This window comes from Urocampus carinirostris, chromosome 2, assembly GCF_059441175.1.
Source record: "Urocampus carinirostris isolate Australia breed hairy pipefish chromosome 2, RoL_Ucar_1.0, whole genome shotgun sequence".
Lineage (NCBI taxonomy): Eukaryota > Metazoa > Chordata > Actinopteri > Syngnathiformes > Syngnathidae > Urocampus > Urocampus carinirostris.
In genome coordinates, this window is record NC_142350.1 from 43,581,640 (window position 1) to 43,606,255 (window position 24,616).

Sequence of the window (24,616 nt, forward strand, 5' to 3'; positions counted from 1 at the left end):
TTACACCAGTCCGAATATACAACATGGATATACATTGAAATTGTATAACTGACCAATTTATCTTCCACTTTTCTTGTTCATCAACAAACTAAAAATTGACTGTGAGCAACATGTGGAAATGCCTGTAGAGATCCATGACTTCAACTATTCTTCATCAACAATGAACTACAATCAAAATCAAGTGATATGGACAGCTACCATACCATTCATCAATAAAATCTTATTTTAGAAACTATCAAAACTTGAAACACACACACACACACACCTTTAATATATTCGCCATTAGTAAATGGTTTTTCGTGCTTTGCCATGCAGTGAGCAATGTGATAGCTTTCTTCAGTGGTGTCGTATGTAGCAGTGACAAATGTTTTCAGGGTCAGTGTTTGTTTGCCACACCTGGACACAACGTGTTTAAATGCCTCCGCCTTTCCAGACTCGTCCTTGAATTCATGTTCATGTTTCGTATCGTAATGACGCTTAACACTTGACGTGCGAGGTACAATGCTCTCAAGGCATAATGCACAAACAGCACGGTCATTTTTTACACAAAGCCTCAGTCATCTGTCCACGCTGGCTGAAAAGAACGAGATTTTTTTGCTGGAGGAGCTTTCGTGATTCATTTATTTATCGTGTGCCTGTGTTTCTGTGGGTGGGTTAAAACACAGATCTTTCCTTGTGCGAGGCGTGGCGGAGACACGCTCACACACGGAGCAGAGGAGCAGGGGCGCTACCGTAAAGCCTCTAAATAACACAGCGCGCAACTGAAAATGTCTAAATTTCACCTAAAAAAATCATTACTATTTTGCCGTGCGCTTGCATGCCACTGGCTAACCCCTCGCGTGCCACAGCTGGCACGCGTGCCATAGGTTGCCGACCCAGGATCTAAACTGATCGCCTTACTGTCAACCGAGGAGCATTTCAAATCTTTACTCTTCCACATTTATATGTGTACAACGCACATGTTTTTTTTTTGCTTTGAAAAAATAACTGAAAGTTTGGGTGCGTGTCATACACAAGGTTTTACCGTATTAGTGCAAAAATTGATCAGTCGAAATATCGCTCACCACTATCACAAAACATTGGAAACAACTGTCTTTGCAACGGTGAGAGCAAATTCTAACCACTGGAACACCAGTGATATAGGTGACATGAAAAGGCATTAAGCAAATATTTCTAATTTATATTGATATGCAAAACTTCTTCTGACAGCTTGCAAAAAAAGTAATGGCAGGATTTTGGTAACAAGATCTCCTCACCGTGGAGCAGTTGGTGTGCACAGGACTACATTTGGAATAAGAATACAGAAGACTATAGGAATTATAGGACTATAGGAAAAAAAAGGACATCACTCACCCCCCTGCTTTTTTTTACAATAAGGTTGATGACACCATATTTCAATTAGTTTCAGTCGATTTTGCTGTACATAAATAAAATCAGTGCAGTCACAGTTTTAACTACAGTTGATTTGAGTTGAGGCTTTTTATCGCAATTAAACTGACAACAGCTTTTGACTTGCCATTAAAAAGTTAAAACTTTAGAGTGTTTTGATTTCATTTTGAGTTAAAAATTAAATTTCAAAGCACTAAATTAAAATAAAGACATAAGAATAAAATATACAGAATATAGATAAGATAGATAAAATATTAGCTCTTATAACTGAAAGGTGACGTGAATTTTCCCACCATTTTTTTCATTTAAATAATGTGTTCAGAATTCTCTGTTTAGCTTGATCAAGGTGGTTAACATTTAGAGTAATAATTACATCACATTTGCCCAGGGCTTTTATAACAACCAATCACTGCTCAGCTTCCTAAAACAGTTGTGCTGTTATTGGTTGTTACTTGAGCACTCTGCAATGTTGTTGTCATGATTGGTGATTGGTTGCAATCATAGGTTGATGAAAAAAATTGGAATCGCTTCTTTCAACACACAGATTTTTTAAAATCAGAATTCATTTAACATGTTGACTTTATATTCTTTTGGGTAAGTCTAATGACAGTACAATAATCAATTGGAGGCATGTTTTGCCTCTTGAAGCTATTTAAGTAATTGTCAAGTGAGAATACAAGCACACAGCGGAATAGGAGCTTCAAATGCATATCCAATCAAAACAAGCAATTTACCTTTACTCATTTCCATAAGTGTCCCCTAAAACCCACATTGGCATGTGTAAATTTTAATTTGATAATGCATTGCTTCCAAAGGGTGGCTGGGTCAAATTGGATTAGCGCCCTGGATTTCATTAGGGTTGTTTGACAAAGGTCCCTTTTTATAACTCTGAGATGTCATCAGCTTGAATTTGAATATAATTAATTCCGTTTCATAGTGGTGCATAGGTTTGGCACTTTCCCCTAAAAATCTTTCCTTTTTAACTTTAATCTGTTCTCCTACGGCAAAACTCTCTTATCTGCGTCTTAAATACACTCACACCGTTCTCAGATGGGCCAAGATTTATGAGCTTCAAGTCGTTAATAGAACTCTCAGATCAAAGTTAAAGTGTCTTTTTAAGACTTTTTCATCCGTGTTTTGTTAAGAAAGCAAAACACGCTGTAAGGGAAACTAAGCTAGGCCCATACAAAGTTCTGTGTTATTATTTATTCGATGCCAAATAACGCTCATCCTTTGTTTTTGTTGTTCTTTGTTTTGCAGGAATCAAGGATAAACTGCATCCGCATCGCCCGCAAAGGTAATTTGAGTTGCATGATGTGACCTTGAGTTCCATTTTCATCCATAATCTCAAAATGCCTTACACTGCATGCTTTCTTCAAAATAACATCCGGTAAAGTGGGTTTATTGCATTGTTATTTTTCCCAAGCACAAAATAGGAGAACGTGAACAAATGATCGCTGACAGCCCGGCTTGTTTGGCGGTGGGTTTTTTTCAGGGAAAAGGGCAGAAAGCAGGGAAGGATTAGAGGTCAGGCTTTCATGGCATTTGTTTTCCGAGTGGCCGATAGGACGAGTATATCAAAGGCAAACCTCTTTGTTGTCATTGGCGGCCCCGCAAGATTGGCCACATCTGAGAGACTCTGACCTCGGCCGGCTCCGAAAGGTCCACAACATAAAATCGTACTCATGGAACACCTCGGCCTTAGGGTGGGTTAGCTCACTCACCGCGATCACCTCACCTGTACTCTTATCTTACATTTTGGATCGAGAGAAGATAAAAAGGGCAAGGGAATTGACACTAAATTCTCCTGGCAGGTGACCCAACATCCCCCCTCCACTTCTCCAAGCCGTACTTAACTCTCAGATCACACAAACTACATCCCAGGATTTTGTAAAATCTCTGTCAATAAAGCCAAACCTACCTGTTTTTTATTCTTATGCTTTAATGGCAATAGTACTGTAATTGTCAGGTCAAATCATCCATCCATCCATTATCTGTACTGCTTATCCTCAGTAGGGTCGCGGGGGTGCTGGAGCCCATCCCAGCTGTCTTTGGGGAGTGGGCAGGGGACATCCTGAACTGGTTGCCAGCCAGTCGCAGGGCACACAGAGACAGACAACTTATTCGTTCATTCGCACCGAGGGACAATTTCGACCTGCCAATTCACCTGACCTGCATGGGAGAAAATGCAAACTCCACACGGGGAGGCTGCGGTAGCTGGACTTGAACACTGAACCTCCACACCGTGGGGCTGCACGCTAACCACGCAACCGCCGTGCTGCCATCAGCTCAAATCAAGTCATGTTTATTTGTACAGCCCACAGCACCGGGGCCTTCATGGAGTATGCTCTCAAACCTGCAAATCTTGCTCTTGGGACCGGGACATAGTGGGAAATTAAATCTGAAAGATATGAGGGAGCAAGTCCTTGCATGATTTTGTATGATACCAACAGAATCTTAAAATCACATCTTAAGCTAACAGGGAGCCAATGCAGGTTAGCTAAAATCGGGGTAATGTGATCAAACTTTCTTGTCTTAGTTAAAAGCCTTGCTGCAGCATTTTGTACCAGCTGCATGCTGTAAAAAACGCTTTAAATTATTTAAAACAACAAATGTGTCCAAACTAAAGTTAATCATCAAACATTTCAACAGGATAGAAATTGAGATATGCTGTATTTTCTCGAATGGTTAAAAACATGTTGGGTGCATTGTGGAAAGTGAAAATGTTTTACGTGAAGAAATAAGCTGAGATTTCCTATTGTCCCACGCTCTGACTGAAAGTCTTTTTAGTTTTTGCCTAACCTACTATAGGAGATTAAGTACTTTTGCCAGATGTGGACTCTCACAGGAAAGTTGGAAAGGAAAGTCCAGGCCATGGAGATGCGATGCTGCAGTAAACTGCAAGGCATCAGCTATATTGCCCATGTAACAAACAAAACCATCAGAGGGCATGTTGGAGGAACTGTTGTTAACTGTGCACAGAAGAAAACTGCAGATCATTAAGACTGGCCAGGGTCATTCTCAAGGGCACAGTACAAAGGCGCAGAAGGACTGGAAAACGGAAAACGAACTGGCCTGACATCATCAAGGATTGGACTGGTGATAACTTTGCCAGAACCCAAACTCAGGGAAAGAACCGTCAGCCGTGGAGAGAACTGTCCAGGGATGCGCACTCACTGGTGCCCTCACGAACCTGGCAGTTAAGAAGAATTAAACATTACCTTTTGTTATTTGAAAAAAAAAATGGGTAATTGAAGGAACATTATCCCAAGGCTTATTTTTAAGTGCGATAGCTTCGATTTCGAGTGTGATCACAGTGATAATTCGGCCTTTCACATGGAGTCAGCATCATCTTTCCTAAGCTGTTTTTATCAGGCAGCACGCCACCAGCCAAGTGGAGGCAAATGATACAAAAACTGGAGATTACATTTCAACATCCAGGTGACAGTTTAATTAAGGATCTGCTGGCAGGCTCAATGCCACAATAGACTTTCATTTCCCCCGCTAAGCGCCAATTTCCAACATGGGGCGACTGGCAAATGCGCAGATTCACATGGAAATCCATTTCATGCTTGTGTTCAGCTTGATGGATATTCCGCGTTAGCAGTTGGAAACAAAATTGGAAAGGTTTACGTCATATAAATGTCTTGATGCTTGAGCAATTTAAAGTAACCGAGTATAAGGGTTTTATGAATTGGAACCTTCAAGAAGAACACTATTTCCAGATGCTGTGACTTTTTCCTCAAATGTTCTGTTTTGTGATGTATGGAATGGGAAAAAAGCGTTCGAGGGTCCTTCGCCTCCGGAACAGGAGACAGAAGTGCTGTGGAGCCAGTACAGTGGCCAGGTGTTGGCGTGGATCCAGAACAGGGGTCCTGAGGCCTCCTGCTGGGACCTTCGTTTGTCGGGGTATTCTATAATGTATAGAAGAAAAATCCAGGGAAAAAGGAACCGAGACAGGCGTGCTCAGAAAGAAGATGTCTAATGAATAAACTCAGGTACAAAGTAACAAAGAAAAACAAAGAAATGGTCTTAAAACAACCAACAGAATGTCCAAACAAGAAACAATGTGACCGTGGCAATGACAATGACTTTAGAGCCTCTGGAGTCAGAGCCAACCAATATAAGGAGCCTGAATACTGCAAATCTTTTGTTGACGTTGATTATGAGCAGGAACTCTCCAGCCACTCCCCCCAAATTTGGCATCCCCTAGGGGAGGCGTGAAGTGCCAGATCCTGACAGCCAGAAGCAACAAATTGTCACAACATGCTGTGTTTTAATTTCCTTGCCCCAAAAAACACATTTGTCCCCTGCAGGCTGTGAGATATAGTCGTATCCTCAGGCCCGCTCTGACTTTCTGACGCTTGGGAGATGTTCCACCAGCCTCGTAAAGGAAATTCTGTTTGCAGGTCCGTCAAGGCCCTGAGCGAGACTGATGGCCACTAAAAAAAGTAGATGAGCAAGCACTGCGAACCATACAAAGGAATCTCCCCCGTGAGGGACGTGTAGCGGGGCTTGTGAGCTACAGGAGTGGGCTTTTCCGTACCACGGACTGGTTCATTGTCTGACAATATTTTCATGGGCCGGCTCAAGAGAGGCATTAACTTTTTTGTACTTTTTCTGAAATAATATAAACGATAATAATACAACAATTATAAAATGTATTATAATATCCACATTAATAATAGTGATAATGAGTATAAAAACACTGTCTAGTCATGTGGAACGTTTAGATGTCCTTGAAAGTAACATCATGCCAAAATCCCAACCATTGATTTTCTGAACCGCTTACCCTAACGAGGGTCGCTGCGGTGTTGGGCCCATCCCAGGCATGTTTTTGTAATATGGCCGAAAATATGAGTATGAGGGCACGCGGAGAACATGCAAACGCCACACAAGGAGGCTGGTAGCTGGAATTGAACACTGCATCTCTGGATCTCAGGCAGACGGGCTCATCTCAACACACCCTGGTCGCTATCGTAACATTTAACGCAAAATGTCATGTCCATCTGCTTACCAAGTAATTGAAAAAAAAAACTCGCCTACTAACCATGTGGTCACTGTGTAGTGTTCTAGACTTAAGTATCTACGCATCCTCAAACTTTGTTGCCGAGTCTGTTTGCAATCGTTCCAGCATGACCTGTATGACCATTCTCTATGCTAATTGTCTATGAGCACATACGTTTGTTTTGAATCATCTGTCGTTCTGTCTTCGAGTGGCGGGCCACCTTGTTTCCAACGTAACAGTTGCACCGTCCAACAAGTAACTGAGCCCACCTGTGCAAACCACACAGATTTTAATTCAAACGTACCAGCTCAAAGCCCTGGTTCAAATTCAGTCTGAAACCTCGCATTGTCGTAAAACAACATTTGGTAAAAAATAATGGAAATTATTTTTCTTTCTTTGCGGCCCGGTGTTTTGAAATTTCTTCCAACCCATCAAAACTTACTATTATGGCCCAGGTAGCGAGTTCACGGAATATGTCAAAGAGCCTCAAAGGGTTGCACAGACCACAGATTATTGCAAACCACAGACTATTATTACAACATCCACTGATCTAAAACCTACATGAGGGCAAAGAAAAATTTTAAAACCACAGCATGAGGGAAATGTAGAAACCTTGAGAAGGGACCGCACACGAGGTATCCCCTGTCCAGGATGATCAGGCTGCAATGGATGTTGCATTAACCTTATCCTATCTATCATGAGAGCCTTTGAAAGTGTTGAGTACTTAAGATTTTCGTTTTTATTGAGTCTTCTTTGACTCTTTAACTTTTCCAAAATACTGTTTTCTGACAAAGGATTTTTTTCTGTTTTAGCAATTTGGCATGGTGTTTGTTGACTCCAGTAATCACGCAGTCCATGTATGCTTGCCAGCCCTTGTTTTATATAATCGGTAAAAGTTCTGTTTGCAATAATTCTGAGTTTCCATGTTGCTTGTTCTACTTATAAAGAAAACAAATTTGCTGTCAGATTAGCCGTCAGGACGTCTCAGAAGGGTAGGGTGTTTCGGCAGAACACCAGCTTTAAGTTTTTTACACGGGCGAAATGTGTCACTTCCTTATTTGCATGACGCTTTTTTTATTGCTAGCAATTTAAAAAGACCTTTTGAAATATCACTGCTATTGAAATGCGGTGATGGCATTAAGAAAGCCATTAGAATTCAGCAGATGTCGTCGTTAGTCAGGCGAATTTGAATGGCTGCATTGTGGTAGGGAAAGTATCTACCTGCTGCGGAACGGGGGGTCGTGCGTGAGAAGTGCGCAAAAAGCTTTTCAAAGACGAGAATTTTCTCTGCCCGTCGCCACATCAACTTTCAACGCCGTCTCCTCGAATCAATTCTGCAGCCCCTTCCGCCACTGTAAAGCGGCGGCGCTTTTTAAAGTCGGTGTTTTTGCTTTTCCCACAGCTGCCTGCAAAGACCACCGCAAGGCTTTGGAGGTGTCCCAAAACTCAGAGGAGATGGGCCTGATCCTTGGTGTGTGCGTGGGAGGCCTGGTGGTGCTCATCCTCCTGCTGGGTGCTGTCATCATTATCATTAAAAAAGGGTAAGGTTATTGATTGGTATAAAGCAGGGGTTGGGAACATATGGCTCGCAAGCCACATCGTCCCTGTGACTTTGCAAATTCAGTGTTTGGGAAGCCAAAGCAACACAGTATGCCAATTGTTCAATCCAAAGTATATAGGGTAAAGTTTCAACTACAGTTTACCCCCAGGGATGTCAAATTTAGTTTGGCTCTGGGGCCGGACCCAAAGTTTCTGTTCTGAGGTGTGCTAAAAATTTTTAGCCTCGTTTTTGATATGATGCTCTATCATACAGCCTAAATTTGTAATATACCCTAGATATTATCACGCATGTCAAAGGATCTTTTCACAACACAACACATTTATTCACAAACAATGGGGAGAAATTTTCTTCATGTTTAGCATTAAATGTGTTAACTGGTTTATTTTAACAGTTGAGTGAAAGCAGTTTTAAATCTGAACCAACTCGCCACGTTATACAAACGCTGCCCTTTAGTCGCCAGATAGAGCATTTGGTTTGCATTTAAAAAAAAAAAGATTAGGCCAAATATGTTTTTCCACAGAAACAGCGCTCATGAAAACATTACGCTGCTCTTTAAGGGACAATGTTTTATATTTGTCCACTAGATTTTGCTGTAATGTCTAGGGCAACCAAAAACGAGTCAGAGGAAGACCATAAACTGCCGAGACTGAAAGTGAGCAAAATTCAACCTTTTCCTTCCTATTTTTACCCAGCCTTTCTCAGAGAAATACAAATCAAGGAACACATTTAAAAAAAAAGATAATAAAAATCTGTAAAAAGAAATATGAAAAAGAGGGGGAAAAGGGGAAATAAAGAGAAAAGTAGGGGAGAAAAAACAAAAATGGGGAAAGTGGAGAAAAATAAAGGGAGAAGGAAAGAAAGAAAAACAATAAATTAAAGAGATAAAAGACAAAAATGAAAGAAAGAAAATGCAAATTTTGCTTTTACCTTTTCATTTTTCTTTTCCTTTTTTTCTCGAGTTTTTGGTCTTATTTTGTCTTCTAATTATTCTCTTCTTTTCCTATTTCTCTTCTTTTTAAAGGTTTTAAGGTGCGCTTTGGTCACTTTATTTCTCCGTATGTTGTCATCATCCGTTGTGCTTTTAGCACTCGTTCTCGGTGGCACGAGTAAATACAGTGACATCTAGTGGTAAAATAATGCACACTCTCCCTTTAACTTTTTTTATTATGGCTGGGGCCTCAAACTATCATCCTGGGGGCCTCAATTGGCCCAGGGCCACGAATTTGGGACCCCTGATCTAATTAGTCGCTTAGGACCTGCGGGCTTTATGTTTGACATGCCTGGCCTGCACTCACGGTGTTACACCAACAGACACCGTTTATGTTGTACGTCTCCAAAGAATATTTTATAATGAAGCTCATTAAACAATCTATGCTCACTGATGACAGATTATAATAAAAATCCACAGAACAAACTCTAAACACCTAAACATGACAGCAAATCCTTCTGGTTTGCAGTACTTTTAGATTTTTGCAAAAGAACTCTGCTCGCACCTTGTTTTAAAACCATATTTTTGCCACAAAAATTACAATCAAAATGAGCCTCAACGATCATAAATAACTGCAGGAGAGAGATGGATTTTAAGCAGTATATTTGATGAGATGGAACACAAGCTCCGGCATTATTCATGTTTCTTTTATCCAAGCATCAAACGTCACACAGTAAAATAAATTGAGCTGAATGTTTACCTTTTGTTCGGAGAGCAGGTTTAGTGGTTTTGTTGAATTTTGTCTTAAAATATACGGTGTGGTTCTTTCCTAAAATAAAATCAAAATATTTTGTTTTCACGGCTCTTTGAGTCCAAAGGGTTCCCGACCCCTGGTATCAAGCATGCCTCATTATACGCGCCTCCATGGTTTTTCCTTCATTTATTTCCCTTTTTTCCCGGTTGGATTCAGAAGCCATTTTTTCCTGGAAGGTTGCCCTTGGTTTGGCGTTGATTGTTTTCATCGCTCTCACTGCTTTTTAATGTATCAAAGGGACCAACAATTCTCATCTGCATAGCCCATCTCAGTATGTGAAGTATTTAATTACCGGCTGATGCAATTCAATTAGCTACTTAATTACACACACCGAGCGCAGGACAGGAGGATAAATAAGATGCTAATTGGGAGGAAAAGGGTGTGCTTTTAGAGACTATTAGCCAATGAACCCCTTAGGTTCCTGTTATATTTATTTTTTTCAAGCCTTGAAAAGTGACGGTGTGTGTTACTTAAGCGCATCCTTGTGGTCCAAAAAGTCATTAAAAAAACATATTATTGAGTTTGAACATAAGCAATAATACATGAAATGTCATTTAAACGTACATTTTAAGTATACTTGTATGCTGAGAAATATGAATTTATTTTACAAAACATTAGCCTCGCTTTGAGGAAGCTACAAGTACCAAAAAATGTGAGTACAATGGGGCTTTATGGTCACCTTGAGACTCTGTACTGTGTTATCTTCCTTGTGCTTATTAGCACTTGTTTTCGATTGCACTACACAATACAATGAAGTCTAGTGGTTAAATGTTACTCTGTGTCCCTTTAATAACGTCTACCAATGCAACCATCAAAGTAAAACATTTTCAAAAGTAAATACATTGTATGCATGTAAATGTTTAACTTTATTGTGGTTTCACTATTTTGGAGTGACACAAGGAGCTGCAATACTACAACAATAGTCAAGTCAAGTCATGTTTATTTGTATAGCCCTTAATCACAAAGAGTCTCAAAGGGCTGCACAGACCACAGATCATTGCAAACCACAGACTATTATGACACCATCCCCTGATCTAAAACCTACATGAGGGCAAATAATACACATATATTGTCAACATAAAATATAGGTTATTCATATGCTATAGAATAGAATTGTGTTTTAAGCTTACATTTTTAGTCTACTGGCAGATTATTTGGATCATTTTAGGTGTTACTTATTTTTTTTTTTACTATATCTTAAAAGATGATGTATTTTACAAAAATGAGCCCATTTTGCAGATGACAGATACGTTATTCTATTTTAAGCACATTTTTCTCATTTTGCCATAAAATTCAATGAGATAAACTGTTTTTTAAATGAGCGAAAGTACCTGCCAGTGAAGCAATAAGGTCTGAAGCTTGCTTCATAACAATGACAATACATTACAAAATTTTCAAATCGTTTATTTTAGGCCTTTACTTTTTGCAGTAAACCCTTAAAATGCATGTGGACTTAAGATCATTTTCAAATGAATTCCTAAATGCACTAGTAATAAGTTCACACTCAAAATAAGGAAAGAAGATATCAACGGATTTTAAACTTGCAAGGAAATCAGGAAAGAAAGCCAAAACCTCAAACTATGTTCTAAAGCCCTCCCCTGAGTTTTTTATTTTTATCGAACCTCCAAGGGAATAAAAGTTAATCTGTCCAAAAGAGAGTCAAAATCAAATAACGTAAACATAATTGGCCAATAGTGACAATGATGTAAACAGTTGATAAGAGTCAAAGCAACAAATAAAAGTGTGCAATTATAGTCAAAGTAATGGATTGGCATCCAAGGCAATCTCCTTTGGAGGTGTCTAATATTAAAATCAGATTTAACGTATCAACTGTTAAAATGGGGAAATATTCTCATTTTAGGTGTCTGTTTGTGTGCCATTGGCATGTGACAAATGGCAGAGGGGTGGAATTCCACAGAGAGTCCATTACAGCTGTCCTGCTGGTGACAAGGGCATGGACAACTGTTACAAAATGCCGCCTTGAGAGAACCAGGTTGACTTTACGCCAGCTGCCTTGAGTATGAAATAAAGAGAGGCTTAACAACTCCTTCTGGCTTGGTTGGCAACAGATCAAACTGGACACACCAAGATTTCAAAAGATTGGCTTGGTTAAGCCCTGCGCTTAACCGACGTCAACCGCGTGGCGAATTTGGTATCTTTAGTGTTTACTGCAGAATACCAACACCTGACGCCATCATCTGCGGCACGTTTTTTTAAACTCCTCCAAGTTGTTTACGTCCAATGTTTTCGGATCATAACACCATTCAAAATAGCGACTACACTATAGAAACATAGCGGTTATAAATACAGTATTTACCAATGTGCCGAAAGAAAAGAATGTCATTGGTGGATGCCGTGGCAACAGACTTGTGTCGTTCGCAAACAAAACTGCTTTATGAGCCGACTCCTGGATCAAGAACCGGGATCCCTTCAAGATGCTATTTTTTCCGATAGGTAATAACGCATTTTTTTTCAGGGATTCTGTGCTGTTGACTTTAAATCTGTTGAGTATAAAAAGGTTAAAATGGTTTTGTAGTTTATCTTCTTTTTATTTTAATGTTTCCTGTGTTTTTCAATTTTTTTTTTTAAATTTTCCGCTTTTTAAGTCATTCATAATAATACATAATAAATGGTAATACATGGATTAAACAACCCAGACAGCCGTTTGGGAGCTGAAAGAGCCGGCCCTTTTTAGTGGACCAAGCCGAAAAATAAGGTTCTCTAAAAAGAGTCGGAATTCCCATCTCTACAACAGACCATTTGCTTCCTCAAGGATAAAATTAAACTTCGGTCAAACACGTCATCGCGGTGTTTTATATTTAGAGCGCATGCGTCAAGTTCCCGTTTTCCTCCCTTTTCCTCGAACCAGCCCGAGCCCGACAGATTAATTGTATTTGAGTGAGCCAGCCTGATAAAACTTGCTTCGAAGTGCACAGCATGCACGCTTCGCTGAATACTTCGAATATGTGATATTTGTCTTTTCCGACAACGAACGGCTTGTCAGACACTGCAAAATTCACTCTTACGAGTTTGTCAGGGTAGCATGCATGTTGTGCAGCTCTTCCATGAAGAAAAATAAACCTAGAACACATGGCGTATACATTTAAAAAAAAAAAAAAAAAAAAAAAAAAAAACAGCCATAGATGCCTGGCTTCATGATTGAAGTTTTAAGACCGAGCCCAGCCCGAGATCTTTCCTCTACCGCACACCAAGTGCCAAAATTATCAAACATGTTTGATACTCTGCGCCATTGGCCTCCCAAAGTGCCTGCAAGAGCAAAATGGTTACTGTGCTGTCCTTACTCCGAAGTATCCCCAATTTTGCCAGCAAGACAGCTGACCAACGATGTCCAGAAACACCAGACTTCTTTCCTTCATTGGTTTTTATTTGGACAATGGCACTCGAAGATCATTCTATGGTTCTCAAAGGCAGAACAGTTCATGTATGCAGCATCATTGAATTATAACAATGCATTTACAATTGTATCCACTAGTATAAGGTGTACCAGATTACAATGCATACTTTCAGCTTTCTAACCAATTTGTTTTTTTTAGATGTGCCCTTTAGTTTGGAAAATAAAGTACTTATAATGATCAAAATCATCCACCTCTGCTTCATCAGATTAATATAACATATTATTATTTTATATATATATATATATATATATATATATATATATATATATATATATATATATATATATATATATATATATTTTTTTTTTTTTATTTTTATTTTTTTTTTTTTAACTTAAGTCTAGCCCATTTTTCCAGAAAACTAGTGTCACAGCAAGGACAACTGTCTTTGAAGGATTCCTCTTTTTGAATGTTAGCACATATAGCACGCAAACTATAAAGTTATACATCGGCACAGAAAATGGTATTAAAATGCTACCACAGTTTTCTGAGTGCTTTTGAATAACATCCATTTTGAAAGTCTGCACTTTTCCCAAATGAGCTCCAGCTTCTGTGTTGAGAGACCATGACGTTTCCCTCCTTTAGGATAATTGATTGCCGAATTTGCCGTGACAGGAAGGCCGCATGATTTTGCGCTTGAAGTGTACCACAAGAGACATTTCCCAATGACGGGAACATTCTCGCGTAGCGTTTCAGCACCTGTCGAGTGGATGTTGTTGTGTGCATCACATGCTTCTTTTTTTACTGTAATCAATGCATTCTGCTTTCAACTGACATTGTGATCATGATACATCTCTTCTTGATTTTTTTCTTTCCTCCTCCTCCACCTCCTCTTACACTCTTGCCAGAAGGAACTACTACTCTTATTATCCGTAAGTGATTATGGCTCTTTTTTTTCTTTTCCATTGTTTTGTGATCCATCTAACACATGCTTGTGCTTTGGTTTCCGCAGCAGAACTGAATACAAATACAGTGGTACCTTTACATACGAGCTCAATTCGTTCCACGATCGTGCTCATAGCTTGAAATGCTCGTGTAATGACTGAATTTTGTCGATATGAAATAACTAAAATCTGATTGGCTTGTTCCCGACCTCCCGATAGGAGCAAACCTAACCCTATTCAGCTATAAAACACATTGAAATCGTAATAAAAAAATAACAAAATACAGTAATAAGATAAATATAAGAATATATTAACAAAATAAAAACTTTATTATCAGCACTTACAATGGAGGAACCTGAGTCGACGTCCCAAAGTTGTGTGCGTGGTGCAGAGTTGAGGGAGTCGGGAGGGCGCTGCGGGAATAGTGACAGCACACAACATTTGATTATATGTAAGCACTTACTGTACACTTAAAATTAAAGTTACTGTAGCTTTACATTACAGTACCATTTTTATTTTTGCCTGTTTTGGTTTTTATCCATCACCTACTCTTGCCTTTCAGCTGGACCCGCAATGCCATCACTTTTTACTGGTCTTTTTAAAATAAACGAATCCAATGAGATTTGTCTCCGCCTCCCTTTCAAAATGATACTACGGCGGCGCAGTGGTTAGCGCGTGTGCGGTACAGTTCTAAGGTCTTGGGAACCTCCTGTGTGGGTTCAAATCCAGCTACTGGACTTCCTGTGCGGAGTTTGTATGTTCTCCCCGTGCTTGCGTGGGTTTCCTCCGGGCACTCCGGTTTTCTCCCACATTCCAAAGACATGCATTTCAGGTGGATTGGCCGGTCCAAATTGTCCCTAGGTGTGAATGGGCGAGTGAGTTGTCTGTCCCTGTGTGCCCTGTGATTGGCTGGCAACCAGTTCAGGGTGTCCTCCTGCCCACTGCCCGACCCTACTGAGGATAAGCGGTGCAGCTAATGAGATAAGATGAGATGGTTGGTCGGGATCCATTTTCAATGAGTCGCGGGCCTTTGCCTTGGGAAAATACAAAGAAACAGAGGATCAATTACACTCTTTAACAGTAGCTGGTGATCATGCCCTGGTCTTCCTGTCCAGCCAATGTCTCAATTGTGTTCGTAAAGGACATTTCGTTTTATTGTGATTTTGTTGGATTTTATTCCCGTAATTAGGAGTCCAAAGAAATTTAGTGATAAGGGAAAGAAAAAGTGCAAAAAGTGACACAACAATTTAAAGAAAGAAATGATTGCAAAATACAAAAATAATATACAAGTCTCTGCCATTGAAGCACTGCCTTAAGATTATTTAATAGTGTACAAATGTTATACTTTGTTTTTTCACTGATATATTCATCTTAATTGTATGCATAATTTGATAATCATCATTGTTTAGGAACACATTTTATTAATATTTTGAAATTTATTTCAGTATGTGGCTATTTTAAAGTGGTTTTAGGTGGTCGCTTAGATGCAATTTAGGCTTATATCCCTGTGTATATGTTACCTGAGATCATTTTTGTTTTGCTGGTCATTTTGGGGTCTTTGGGGGGTAGGAAAGGCAAATATATTGTACTAGCTTTGCTTTAAAGTGCACCAATCTTTTTCCGATAAATTGTAGAAGTGGAAATGTTTTTTCGATTTGGGACGCAACTTGTCATTAGGGTGGAATGGTGGGTCCTGAAGTCAGACCAGTCGACAAACACTGGCAACAGAATTCTCGTGTCTAGAGGTGCTCGTAGAGGTACCACTGTATTTGAGAAGTCAATCTGACCTTCTGAGTATAATGCGTTTCCCAATCTTTCTCATTAATAGGAAACCAGTGCACATGAACAAGACACCCATCACTTATCGCCAGGACAAGAGCCACATGGGTTCCATGGAGCGCAGTTTTACTGACCAAAGCACCCTCCAGGAGGATGAGAGAATGGCTCTTTCCTTCATGGATGCACACACCTGCGGAACCCGAGGTAAGACACAAATTGCTTTCTAAAATTCCTTTGTGGCATCTCCAGGTGCTGAAAATGGTTGCTCAAATTGTACTCCCTGTTGGTTCTGTCTTTCTGGGCCAGAGACATGTCTCAGTCTACAAGTCATTTGTGATTCTTGTCATTTCTCTTTGAATTGATTGCCCTTTTTTATCTTGGCAATCTGATGACAAGGAGAAGACAGATGTGTTTCCCACACAGTACTTATACAAGTTTCGCATTTGTGGATGTATTTATGGGCCAAACTTTATAATGATTACAGCAGGGGTCTCAAACTTGTGGCCTGCAAGCCAAATGTTCCCAGCAACCTCGCTTTAATATGAAAGTTTAAATGGACAGTGTGTTAACGAGTGCTAAAAAAGAATAAAAACAATAGAGATGCAAAGTGACCAAAAAGCAAGATTTTCTTCTTATTTTTCGACCAGCCTTTCATAAGTTTTATTTTTTTCAGTACCTGTAGCAGCAAGATGGTGGACAGTTACGCGTAACTAATGATAGAAAATTGCCTTTATCATTTTTTTTTCTTTGAAGTGAATGTAGAACATCTTTATTGCAATGAAAACGTTTTGCTACTTATGGGCTTGAACAATGCTGTCTTCTCTCATTTACTTTTCACGATGCCGGGGTTTTTATACAAAGTAAATATTTACCTTTTTTGCCTGCTAAAATGGAAGATTACTGGCAAGGCTGTAAGAAAATACTTCTCCATTGTTTGGTACTTATTTGTTGGGTTTACGGTCGGTTCTCTAAACTATATTCGTCATTTTGATACATTTTAAAAGTTTGATCGGTTCGAACCTCAGTTTGTAGTCATTGTTTCTTTCATTTATTTGGCCTTCTGTCCGTTTGACTTTGAGGCCCCTATTGTAGAGCATAAATACAACCTTATTCAGGAATCATTCCCACTTTTTTCAGGGTTAATAAATGATGACAATGTCATTGTTAGGATAAATGGAGAATATTTTTTGAAAAGGTTTAAAAAATTGAGGTTTTTATTCAAAGGCTCTATTGCAGGGGCTGCGAACAAGTTTGAAACAAAGAGCCGACATTTTTAACTGTGAGAGTCAGAGCCACACCCCGCACTGACTTGCCATAACAGACAGACACACACAAACACACACAATTAAAAACATTATTTCCCATAACACACTCCTCTTCTTACAATACAACAAGTATTGTTCATGTGTTGATTTCAAGGAAAGTGTCCACCCTCAATACACACAAAAAAACTGAACATGAAACAAGGCAATGAGCCACAGTATATAGAAAATATGAGGCAAAGAGCCGCATTCTTATTGGCTCTAGAGCCGCATGTGTTCGCCACCCCTGCTCTATTGCAAGGGTGTATTTGGTGCATCATTAAAGTCAGGATTGTGATTTGACAACCGATTGCTCATTCATATGCAGTGTCAAAGACAATAAAAGATTGAGAACATTTGTGAATATGACAGGCAATGGTTACACGATGACATTATACTGTTTATTTTTCAACAACTGTTCGGAACTTTCTCTATTACATGCTTTGTCTGGCGGCACAGTGCATGATTGGTTAGCGAGTCCGCCTCACAGTTCTGAGGCCTGGCTTTATTCATGTTATATCAAATAAATGCACATTCCTCAACCTTCTAGTATTGGAGAAAATGGAATTTTATGTGATCGTTAATGTCATGTTCATGTCCCTTGAATGTAAGTGGAGCCCACACAAATTTTAAATACATATATTACCAATTCATTTATATCACATTATTTCACAATGCTTTTTATTTTTAGATAGGGCAGGCATTAGCTCAGGAGGTAGAGCGCTTGTCTTGGGAAGAGGTCGCAGGTTCGATTCCCGGCTCCTCCGTGTTATATGTCGAAGTGTCCTTGGGCAAGACACTGAATCCCAAATGCCCCCGATATCAGGTAGTTGCCTTGCACGGCAGATGCTGCTATCTGTTAGTTAGTGTGTAAAAGTGAAAAGTGTAAAGCGCTTTGGGAGGTCTTCATTGACTTGAAAAGTGCAATATAAATGCAAACCATCTTCTTTTTTTCTGGAAAACCCACTTTTGCCTAGCTTCAACCAGGTCGGAGCTCCGGCGGCCCCCAAATAAATTTCTTGGCCTACACAATGAGTATGGTCGTATGTTTTTTTTTATTATTATGATACAGCTTTTAAATCGTTACATCTTTAGACAGCAAGGTTTATATTTCAGATGTCATACAGCGTGCTCTACATGAATGAAAATTGCCATATGTAATCGTTTTTGTCTCTTTTAGCAGTGCTGCTCTTATTTTCTGTTTTTACTGGTACAAAGACACGTACATCCAGTAATAAATACACATTGATTTTAATACTGGTCACAATTACATAAATTATACCAATGTTTATTTTATTAAAAAAAAAAAACATAAGACGGGAAATTTGTATTTCTTCCGTCATCCTGCCGCCATGCTCTGCCGTGTATTACTGGCCAAAGCTCGTACCAGACAACACAGTGTCATTTAGAATAGAATAGAATAGAATAGAATAGAATAGAATATACCTTTATTGTCATTGTTACAAAATGGGTTAACATATTGTGACAACGAAATTGGGCATGACACTCCAGTTTTACACATTCACATAAGGTATGAGCCAAGAAGATAAAGGAACAGAGAAGATAAGGTTATAAAATAAGGGGGATAAGGCTATAGTTATAATTTACATGGTATTTACACAAGAAATGTCGGCATGTGGGATGTTACATACAGTGTTGTCGTGATACCGTTGGTATCGTAAGGGTTGTGCAATGTTGCATTTGGTGCAAAGTCATCATAGTGCAAAAAAAAAAAAATAGTCAGCATATGCATTGGTGCAAACATAGACATCATAGTGCAGAAAAAGGAAATGGTCAGACATTGTGCAAGGTGATCAGTAAACGTAGCAGTCGACATGTGCAAGAACATAGACATGAGTACCATTATATTCGTATGAGGTAGTGTTTAGTGGTCAAATATCCCCCATTGGAGCAATAAATCTTACAAACACAAAATGAAGCTTTCAAATGATAAGATAATATTGTGAGTTAATACTTAGGATCAAGGTTATGGTATCCATTAACCATGTACCCCTGTGAGATCAAAAGAAAAGAAAACAAAAACACATACTTGTGATGCTTGGTAAATTAAAGAAAATAAATAAACATTCTAACACATGTGACCTTCACAAGTTGTCCCTCACTGATTACCTATGCTGTAGGATTAGTAATGGTGTAATTGTAACCTGTGCAGTCCTTTGAGACATTTTGTGATTAAGGGCTATACAAATGTGACTTGACTTGATGTATAAATATGTAACTTAAAACAAAGCATTTGACACTCCATGACATCCAAACACATGCTTTATTTATTTAATTTTTACAAGAAGCTTATTCACTGCAGTTTATTCTGACTGAGAACAAAATTACTGCAAAATTAATACTTTAATCAAAAAGAGAGATTTTCCAGGCTTATTTGGCACAAGAGGTTCCTCCTGGAGTTTTAGTACTATGTTATTTCTCTTTTTGAAAGAAATGAGTTCAATCTTTTTGTTGGCTCTGTGTTTATATTGCAGTAGTCTGTTGTTGGGGGAACTTTTTAAGAAATGAATCAGAAGTTCAAATTTGCGTAGCATAGCAAGAGGTGCTGGCAAAGGTTTAACACCTCAAGGCATGGACATGCTGAACTTCTTTCACTGTTAACTGGCAAATCATTTGCTGAAATCCTAATAGTAGCACATTGTTTTTCTAGAACACCCTCAGGCCCGTGTCAATGTGCGGCCCGTAAAACATTTCAGTGAATTTAAGCTGACAAACGGCCTTTTTGTAGGCGACCCACGCAGTTCAGTGAACGAGGCGAGCAGCCTGCTGGGAGGATCGCCGAGGCACCCATGCGGACGTAAGGGCTCGCCCTACCACACGGGGCAGCTGCACCCTGCCGTCCGGGTGGCCGACCTGCTGCAGCACATTAACCAGATGAAGACGGCCGAGGGATACGGTTTCAAGCAGGAGTACGAGGTGAGCTGACACTGTTTGTCGTAAGGGTAAGATTGGTCCTAAATAATCTAGTTCGACCCGGTACAGGGGTATAGTAGCCCAAAACCAGCACGAGCCTGACCAATCAACTTGATTTGAGAGCCCGAAGCAAACCCGAACTATCACGTTTTGTCTATAAGAACTCGGGAAGAGGAAGGAAGGGGGATTTGGGTTACCCCACTACAGCGCCACGTGCCCGCTGTCAGACAGTTGTACCGGGTGTCCCCGCCAAACGTAATGATCAACATTTTAGGCCTGCCCCAAATTCCGGGCCGGGTTTGGGCTCGAGTTTTAGATCTTACATCTAAATTCTACTTTCAACTATTTGCTTTAAGGCTCATCTTGAATAGAATAGAATAGAATAGAATAGAATAGAATAGAATAGCAGTATTTCCCATACCACAAGAAGATTATGGCTGGCCAGCAGGATTTTCTGGCCCGGCAAAAGTCTCATAAATGTGCATGAATGATATTTTCATATATATATATATATATATATATATATATATATATATATATATATATATATATATCATCTCTTCTCATCAACAGCACCGCTTATCCTCAGTAGGGTCGCCGGGGTGCTGGAGCCCATCCCAGCAATCATCAGGCAGTGGGCAGGGGACACCCTGAACTGATTGCCAGCCAATCGCAGGGCACACGGGGACAGACAACTTGCTCGCCCATTCACACCTAGGGACAATTTGGACCGGCCAATCCACCTGAATTGCATGTCTTTGGAATGTGAGAGGAAACCGGAGTGCCCGGAGGAAACCCACACAAGCACGGGGAGAACATACAAACTCCGCACAGAAGGTCCGGTAGCTGGATTTGAACCCACACAGGAGGTTCCCAAGACCTTAAAACTGTGCTGCACACGCGCTAACCACTGCGCCGCCGTGCTGCCCATATTATATATATATATATATATATATATATATATATATATATATATATATATATATATATATATATATATATATATATATATATATATATATATATATATATATATATATATATATATATATATATATATATATAATTACAAAGTTAATATAGATAGATTTGAGATTTTTCATTAGAAAAATTACTGCTTCTCAATTGGTCTGACTTCAGGACCACCCTAATGTCAAGCTGTGACAAAAATCCTGAAAGAAATTCCACTTATGGAATGTATTGAATGAAAGGATTACACACTTTAAAGCAAAGATAGTAAAATATATCCACCTTTTATTCCTGCTTTCAAAAAAACAAATGTCAGTGTGGCATAACTCAGAAGTCAGGGTTAGATTCACCACCTGTTGAACCTTCTTTGTGAAATAGGCCCCAGGAGACTTTAACTTTCCTTTAACACATTTCTTAGTGTTTGTGTCTAATGAATTTGGTTTCTATGAAATTATTCTAAAAAACTAATGTTTATGTTAAACTTTAGTTTGTAGTTTGAAAGTTTGATTTTTGCCTGTGTCCGCATGGCGGTTGGACACACGGCTGCTTGTTCTCAGGTTAACAGCAGTCTCACACGACTGCTTGTTCTCAGGTCAACAGCAGTCTCAAAAGGGAAAAAATTCTTCAAACGCCAAAACTGACTAGCGATCAGTTCACATTGAATCTGGTCCGTCACACTTAAGTCCACTAGGATGGCTTTAACTTAAGCGTGACCCAGAACGGCGTACGAATTATAAGATGGATGGAGGGATGATCTCACAGCAAAAGACTGACGGCGTGTCTTAATCACTGCGAATAGCGAAGCTAATCTGGACCGCGTGAGCTGGTTTCCAGTGATTGTGTAACTCCATTTTTATTCATGAGTGACAGAATTATCTTGGATTTGCATGTACACCTGCAAGGCGTACCGCAATCCATCACGTGAGCTTTATCAGAAGGCCTGGCAAATGTAAATCCAATTAGCTCTGTCATTTTAACAGGGACATCTTCAGTTTTCCAAACCAGTATTGTTGGCATTAAATCAAAGCTGTTTGAATCAGCAAATTAAAATCAGATTATAATTAACATTTAATGTTTGTCCCACTCCTAACTGCTGTGTATTCTCACCCCCCCAGTGAGTGGGTTTATTCATTTGTTTGTTTTTTTGTTTGTTTTTCAATTTTTTCCAATAAGACGAGTTCTGATTACTATAAGCTGTCATACCAGATACCAAATATAACATTTTAAAACATTTACTGTACATCATTTTCCTTGCTCGATTCGATTGTTGTTTTCACTCTTTTCTACTTTTCTTTCCCTTTATCACTAACTTTCTTGGGACCCACTATTATTAGGAAATTAAATTAAACAAAACCAACAACATCACAATAAAATGTGATGTGGTCCCTCTCTCAAATGTGCTGTTTTTTTTTCTCTTCTTCTCAGCATTATTTTGCCAAGGCAAATACCAACTGAAAACAAGTCTGCGACCCACTTTTGGGTCCCGACCCATCTGTTGGGAAACCCTGAATTAATGAGTCACAATGGCAATAGGAAAACCGCATGTGTCATTTTCGACTCCTCCTGAACTACAAAGTTTATAAGGAACCCCGACATGGCATAAAAAAAGAAGCATGAAAAGAAGTAAGAAACTACTTGTGTGCACAATGAATGTTGTGCACTTTCATGCCCACTAATTAATAAATTGATCCTCCCCTCCCCAATCACATTAAGTAGGAACGAAATTTATACAAAATATATGTTTGCATACTTTGGTTGAGGCCACTCCCCTTCCCAAAAAAGGATCACATTTCATTCAATGTGTGGCTGGAAAGGGCAGACAAAGAAAAAAAAATTGAGATAAATTGAAGAAAAGTTTCAAAGACTCTTATTTAGGTAACTGGTTCAAATCTCATGTAAGGTCTCTTTTAAAACAGTTATAATTTTTCCTTTTTCTTTTGTAGATTTTTCCCTCATTTCTGAAAAGGCCATATCAGTGTTTCCTTTGCTTTTGGGTTGAACCATTCCAGGTTTTCAATAAGCCTAATTTGTGAAATGGACCACTGGAATAATTGTACATTATCTTCATCAGAAATGCAGGAATTTTGCCCATTTAAGTCAAACACATAATTTTATGTAAACTGACAGGTTTCTTTGCCAGTGCAGTTATAAAAACAACCACATTTCTTTATCCAACATTGTACATTTTTTATCACACAAATTTTGTTTTACTATTATCACCAAGCCAACTCGGTGGCCTTGGGGTAGGGCGCCTGCCCTGAGACTGGGAGGTCGCTGGTTCAAGCCTCGGCCGGGTCATACCTAAGACTTACAAAATTGGTACTCATTGCCTCCCTGCTTGGTGCTCGGCATTAGGGGTTGGAATTGGGGGGTTTGGTCACCGTTTTTCAGATTTGATTAGTTTTACTTCAATTTATTTTGATTATTTTTACTAGATGAACTTGAATGTGTTTTTAGATGAAATGATTCAGTATATTAGATTAGAATGAATATGGATGGATGGAAGGCTAAAGATGTACATTAAAACATAAAAGGCCAATTGATTGTGTCCATTTTTGCTATAGTTGTAATGTCATAACCGTATTTCGTGTATAAACAAACGTATTCAACAAATTCTGAGTCGCCTTAAAATTCCTTAAAATTTAAGAAATTAACACAAAATAGCCTTCAGAAATATTTGTTCCCCAAAGAGTATTGATCAATTATGATCAATCATCCTCGTCTCTGGGTTTTTGTTATTGTAGCCTGAAATTGGGAAACATAAGAAAAGGTCTGTTACAAATATAGTACCAATACTAGTCCAAAGAATGAATGATGAAGAAGAAGAGTTTATTAGTACTCAAGAAATGAGCTGACTGAGGCTGCGAACATTACTTTAAGCATAGAGATGGCAGCAGAGTAGCAACATTTCGAGTATGTGAAGTTCGTTACATCCCAACAATCATCCAATATGCCAACAAAATTTTGTGTGGCTGGTTTTCCTTTTTGTCAGTGGCTTCATTCACTCTACTTGAGAGATTTAGGGCACACATACCTAAGATTCATTGTCCCTTTGATGTGCCCCGTATGCACTGAAATCACACCTTTGGGCAAAGTCCACCGCTGTCACCTTCAACTTGTTGCATTGATTTAAAATAAAAAAAGAAGGTACGAACATCTTTTGTCTCCTGGCGTTGTTGTCTGAGGACCACCCTTCCCCCCACTTCAGTGGAACTAAGCTTGTAGACTCATTAAAGCTTCCCCCGTGGGAAAAACAATCCGTTGGAAACAAAATCAATACACACCTTTTTGCTGGAGTATGTGTTTTGATGGAGTGTCTCTCAAAGTGAGGAAATTGATGAGGACTATCATATTACACCGACCCAGCAGGCAGCACGCGTTTTATTTCCCTGAGGAACACCCACGGATCTGTAAAAACAGCGATCGATAATTTACAGTGAGTTGTAAGGGAGTTCTTACGTACGGCACTTGCTGTTACTGCACTTATTTCCCCGTGACGCAAACGTCAACATCCACTCGGGTACAGTCGAATTTTTGCTGAGGAACTCGAAATGGTCATTGCCAAGGTTGGCCTTGCCTTGTTGAGGTCAGAGTGGCTAGTCAACGTTTGGAGATAAAGAGCATTTCTATCAA

At 39.3% G+C, this 24,616-nt stretch overlaps 1 protein-coding gene across 3 annotated transcripts in view; it reads left to right on the forward strand.

Annotated features, from left to right (window-relative positions):
• ptprub (protein tyrosine phosphatase receptor type Ub) overlaps window positions 1–24,616 on the forward strand; it is a 298,931-nt gene that overhangs the window by 210,259 nt on the left and 64,056 nt on the right. For 2 of the 3 annotated variants that reach the window (XM_088326610.1, XM_088326611.1), the window contains exons 13-17: window positions 2,650–2,686; window positions 7,800–7,938; window positions 13,965–13,988; window positions 15,829–15,983; window positions 19,830–20,017. In XM_088326610.1, coding sequence (XP_088182736.1) covers window positions 2,650–2,686; window positions 7,800–7,938; window positions 13,965–13,988; window positions 15,829–15,983; window positions 19,830–20,017 — 543 coding nt within the window. The remainder of the gene's footprint in view (window positions 1–2,649; window positions 2,687–7,799; window positions 7,939–13,964; window positions 13,989–15,828; window positions 15,984–19,829; window positions 20,018–24,616) is intronic. The other variant, XM_088326612.1, reaches the window with a different exon arrangement.